Here is a 4,424-nt window from a genome sequence, read left to right on the forward strand (position 1 = left end):
TGCGAAGCTTGAAGTTTTGTTGATGGGATGTTGCCCTTCGCTAAGGCCCCGATCGCGAGATCGGCAAAATTTCGATTGGGGTCGAACAGCAGGTATAGCGCCTCTAGAAGAGCACGGGCTTTTTGCTTTTTACGAGCCTAGAAGGGCACGTCGTCCTTCTTCGGCGCGGCGCCGCCGTCCGCGGGCGGGTCCGCGGTGAAGGAGCTGAAGGGCGCGTCGAAGGGGCTCGCGCTCGCGCCGCCCGACGACGCGACGGGCGGGCTCGCGTAGCCGTCGCCGCCGCCGGCCGCGAGGTTCTGGAGCCGCCACGCCTGCAGGTTCACGTAGTGGCGGCCCTGCCACTCGTTGCCGCGGATGTTGAAGGACACGCAGACCCTGTCGTCGACGGCGTAGGAATCGAGCAGGCCGATCTTGTCCTTGAAGAGATCCTGCGGCGGGGGGAAAGCGCTCGCGGCGGCGGCCCTGGTTTCGCCGCCGCGGCGAAAGCCGCGGCGAAAGACGCGCGCGGCCGGACGCGGGCGCGGTGCGAACTTGACCTCCTGCGGGTACATCTCCTCCGTCGTGACGACGAACTCGATCTTGGCGAAGCCGCTCTCGAAGGTCTGCACCTCGCCGATCTTGCTGATGGTGCCCTCCATGTCGTAGGATCCGCTCGACGACATGGCGCGCGCGCTCGGCGGCCGCACCGCCGGCGCGCGCGCGACGAAGCAGCGCGCGGACCGAGCGGCGAGCAGCAAGGCCATGGTGAGCGTTTGCATTCGTCGCGGTGGCGGCGGTCGGCACTCGAGGCGGCAGTCGAGCTCGCCGCAGCTTGGGCGCGAAGCAGAAGGCTTGCCGCTCACAGCCGCTTCGGCGTCACTGCCGGCTTCGGCCAGCGCGTATGGGCTTGTTCTCGGCCGAAATCGCATCGTTTTGAGCGCGGCTTGGCTCTACGGGTTCGCACGAGACCCTGTCCGAATGCTGCAACGCGCAGTCTCATTGCGCGCGCTCGTCCGCGAGAACGAGGCGGTCGGATTTGCGTCTTTTTCGGCCTCAACTCGCCGCGATGCGCTCTCATTTTGCACGATCGACGATCAGGTGTGGGTTGAGGCGCTTCGGAGTCCACTAGTGGGGTCCCCTCGAGGTGCCAAACTTCTCTGACGCCCCGGACGACGATTCCGACGGAGCTATCACTCGCTCGGGATTGTCGGTGAAACGCGGCGCCGGCGACCAAGTGCTCGTTGGTCGATACGGTGCTCGCGAGGCGCGCCGACTGCTTCGCGGCGTTCGCACAGACGGGCAACGGCTCTCTGCAGCGTGGATTCCGCTGTGGGCACCGAGAACGCCTCTGTGACGTCTTCCGAGATCTCGGCGCCGCACAAGATCTCGACCACGGCTCGCAGCAACGATCCGCGTCCTGCAACTCGTGACGGTCTCAGCGAATGCTTCGGTTGATGTGCCGACCCCGTGCGACCCGTTGATCACCTTCGTCGACGTCGTTTCCGCAGCGGACGGCGTGGCCAAATTGTCGCCCAGACCAGTAGCCGTCCAGCCACCGCCAGGACGACTCGCATCGGGTGATTTTGCTGACCGTGGCCAGCGCTGCGCGCCGCTTCTCGCCCGCGAAGGGGCCGTAAAACACTTAAACATCCCATCGCGCGCTTTTGAGCACCGGTGGCGACGGCTAGGGGTAGAGGCCCGCAGGACACGAGGCTGTGGTTCGCGGTCGCGGCGACAGGTTCAGTCCTGCGAGCCGTAGAGCGGTCGCAATCGGGCGAGTGTGTCCCGTGGAGGAAGCTGGAGCGCGCCCGAGCTCCATTCGCAGCGCCATCTCGTGCGCTGGGCGTCAAAGCAGTGCATGCGGATTTGCTGGACTGGGAGTAGAAGCTGTGCTAGTGGCCGATGACGGGTGTCGCAGCAGCTGGAATCGTTCCGAGGCATTGGGCGACGTCCGACGTGCGTCTACAAACACTCGTGGAGCGTCTTCGCGGCGAAGTGTGCGCGCAGGCGAAGTCGTAGCGGATCTCGCATCTGGCGCCGCCGAGCGGCTTTCCGCACCCCCGAACCCGTGCGACGCGCCCGACGTCGCGACGCTTCGTCAGAGGCACCGTCTAGGACCTCTTCGCGCGTCCTGAGCTTCCTGGAGCTGCCGCTGCCGCGGCGCCGGTGGGACCGCGCCGCAAGCACCGCCACAGGAGGAGTGCGTCGATTCCGACCGTTCGCGTGCGCCGCCCCCGACAGCGTTTCACGGACGGATTTTTGCGTCGGGCGGCCTCTCTATGACCATGCGAGGCTAGGCGCGGGGCAAGGGCTACAGGGTCGGCGGCCAGGCCGCGAACGACGCGCCAAGCCGAGCTCGCGAGGAGCCGGCCAAAATGGCCGCGAGGCCGCGAGATCTGGCCGGGGCTGAAGCGAGGGTGAGCGGCAAGCAGAAGGCCGGTGCTGAAGTGGAGTTGCCGTGCTTCATTTGCCCAGATACGTCCGATACCACAGCCTTTGCGTTATTGAGGGCGCTCCGGGAGCCCGGCCGACGCGCTAGACTCGGCGCGGGCGTCGCCCCGGCGCGACCATGGCCAAGGGCAAGGGCAAGAAGGGCAAGGGCAAGGGCAAGGGCCCCGTGGGCCCCGAGGTCGTGACGACGCGGACGATCATCCGCGAGCGCGAGCGCTGCATGTGCCCGCGCCTCGGCGACGCCGCCGTGCGCAGCGAGCGCGCCGACGCCATCCGCCTCGAGTGCGTCTTCTTCAAGATCCGGCGCGCCGTCGTCCAGGGCAAGGAGACGCTGGACCTGAGCCGGAGCAACCTGGGCTTCGTGCCCGAGGAGCTGCGGACCGTGCCCGAGCTGCGGAAGCTCACGGAGCTCGACCTGAGCCGGAACCAGCTCTTCGGCAGCGACCACGTCTTCTCCATGATCGAGGAGCTCAACGTGCTCCGGAAGGCGACAACTTCTTCAACGGGCCCCTGTCGGAGAGATGTACGAAGATGGTCGCGCTCGAGGACCTGGCGCTGGACGGGAACCAGCTCACGGAGCTCCCGGAGAACGTCGGCGACTGGAAGCTCATGAAGCGCTTCTCCGCGGCGAAGAACGAGCTCAAGGCGCTGCCCGAGAGCAGCGCGGCGTGGACGGGGCTCACGTACCTCAACCTCCGGAACAACAAGCTCGGTGCGCTGCCCGGCCCGGCCATGCGCCACTGGACGGAGTGCGAGACGCTCTACCTGGGCACGAACGAGATCGCCGTGCTCCCCGACGAGGTGTCGTTCCTCACGAAGCTCCGCGAGCTCGACGTCCGCACGAACCACCTGAGCCACGTGCCCCCGGCGCTGTCGGCCTGCCGCGAGCTCAAGAAGCTCCACCTCGGCAACAACCGCATCGCCGACGTGCCCGCCGAGGTGCTGGCCCACCTCACGGAGGTCGAGGAGCTCCACCTCTACAAGAACAAGCTCGACGCGCTCCCGGAGCAGATCGGCTCGCTGACCAAGTGCACGCGGCTCACGCTGTCGTCGAACAACTTGCGGACGCTGCCGGACGCCATCGCGTCCTGCCAGTCCCTGAGCGAGCTCTACATCAACAACTGCGGCAAGTTCGCGAACCTCCCGAGCAGCAGCGGCGACCTCGTGAACCTGCAGGAGCTCCAGGCGAAGAAGTGCCCGGGCCTCAAGTCGCTGCCGAACACGGCCGTCGCCTGGGCGAACCTCCGCGAGCTCGACCTCCGCGCGGCGAAGAAGCAGGTCTGCAAGCTCCCGCCGGAGCTCATCGCCACGCTCGACGCGCAGCACTGCAAAATCCGCGGCGGCGTCCAGAAGAAGGGGGGCAAGAAGGGGAAGAAAAAGTAGGGCGGCGCCCGCGTAACCGAGCTCCGATCGTCCCCTAGCCCGGCCGCGGCGGGGCCAGCGGGGGCGGCCGCGCGGGGTTCGACAGCGCGACGGACGAGAGCGGCACCGCGCGCGCGGTCGCCGCCGGCGGCGGCGGCTTCTTCGAATTCCCGCCGCAGGGCCGCCAGAAGCGGTGGCAGCCGCGCATGATGTTCTCGCCGTCGAGCAGGTTCGGCTCGTCCGGGTGCGTGCCCACGGTGCAGTTGGCGGCCTCGGGCGCCGGGCACGGCGGCGGCCCGCGCTCCCGCGCGTCGCTCAGCGCCACGGCGTCGGCGTAGAGCCGCGAGTCCCAGCCGTTGAGCGCCGCGATGGCGCGGCGCTCCCCGGCGGTCAGGGGCGTCTCCCGGACGCGGAGCTTGCCCTCGTTGACCTTCTGCTCCGGCAGCGTCGGCGGGCAGCCCGTCGGGGGCAGCACGCGGCGCAGGAGCGCCTCGGCGCTGGCGCGGCCCGCGGGCGTCTGGAGCTTCTCGAGGATGAGGACGACGTCGAAGGACTCGAGGGCGGCCCGGGCCGCGAGGTAGTGGCGCTCCTCCGCGGGCCGCGCGGCGACGCCGGAGAAGATCTGCACGTAG

The 4,424-nt window shown here is 68.4% G+C and overlaps 2 protein-coding genes across 2 annotated transcripts; one reads left to right on the forward strand and one right to left on the reverse strand.

Annotated features, from left to right (window-relative positions):
- Positions 1–296: 296 nt before the first annotated feature.
- Positions 297–647, reverse strand: AURANDRAFT_18174 (hypothetical protein; the record flags this gene model as incomplete). The annotated part of the gene is made up of 2 exons (XM_009044791.1): positions 297–447; positions 532–647. Coding segments are annotated over 2 exons (267 nt in total), but the record flags the coding sequence as incomplete, so codon positions are not given.
- Positions 648–2,761: 2,114 nt separating this feature from the next.
- On the forward strand, positions 2,762–3,732 carry AURANDRAFT_15939 (hypothetical protein; the record flags this gene model as incomplete). The annotated part of the gene is made up of 2 exons (XM_009044790.1): positions 2,762–2,878; positions 2,950–3,732. Coding segments are annotated over 2 exons (900 nt in total), but the record flags the coding sequence as incomplete, so codon positions are not given.
- Between the last annotated feature and the right edge of the window lie 692 nt (positions 3,733–4,424).

Source organism: Aureococcus anophagefferens (genome assembly GCF_000186865.1).
Source record: "Aureococcus anophagefferens unplaced genomic scaffold AURANscaffold_816, whole genome shotgun sequence".
Classification (NCBI taxonomy): domain Eukaryota; class Pelagophyceae; order Pelagomonadales; family Pelagomonadaceae; genus Aureococcus; species Aureococcus anophagefferens.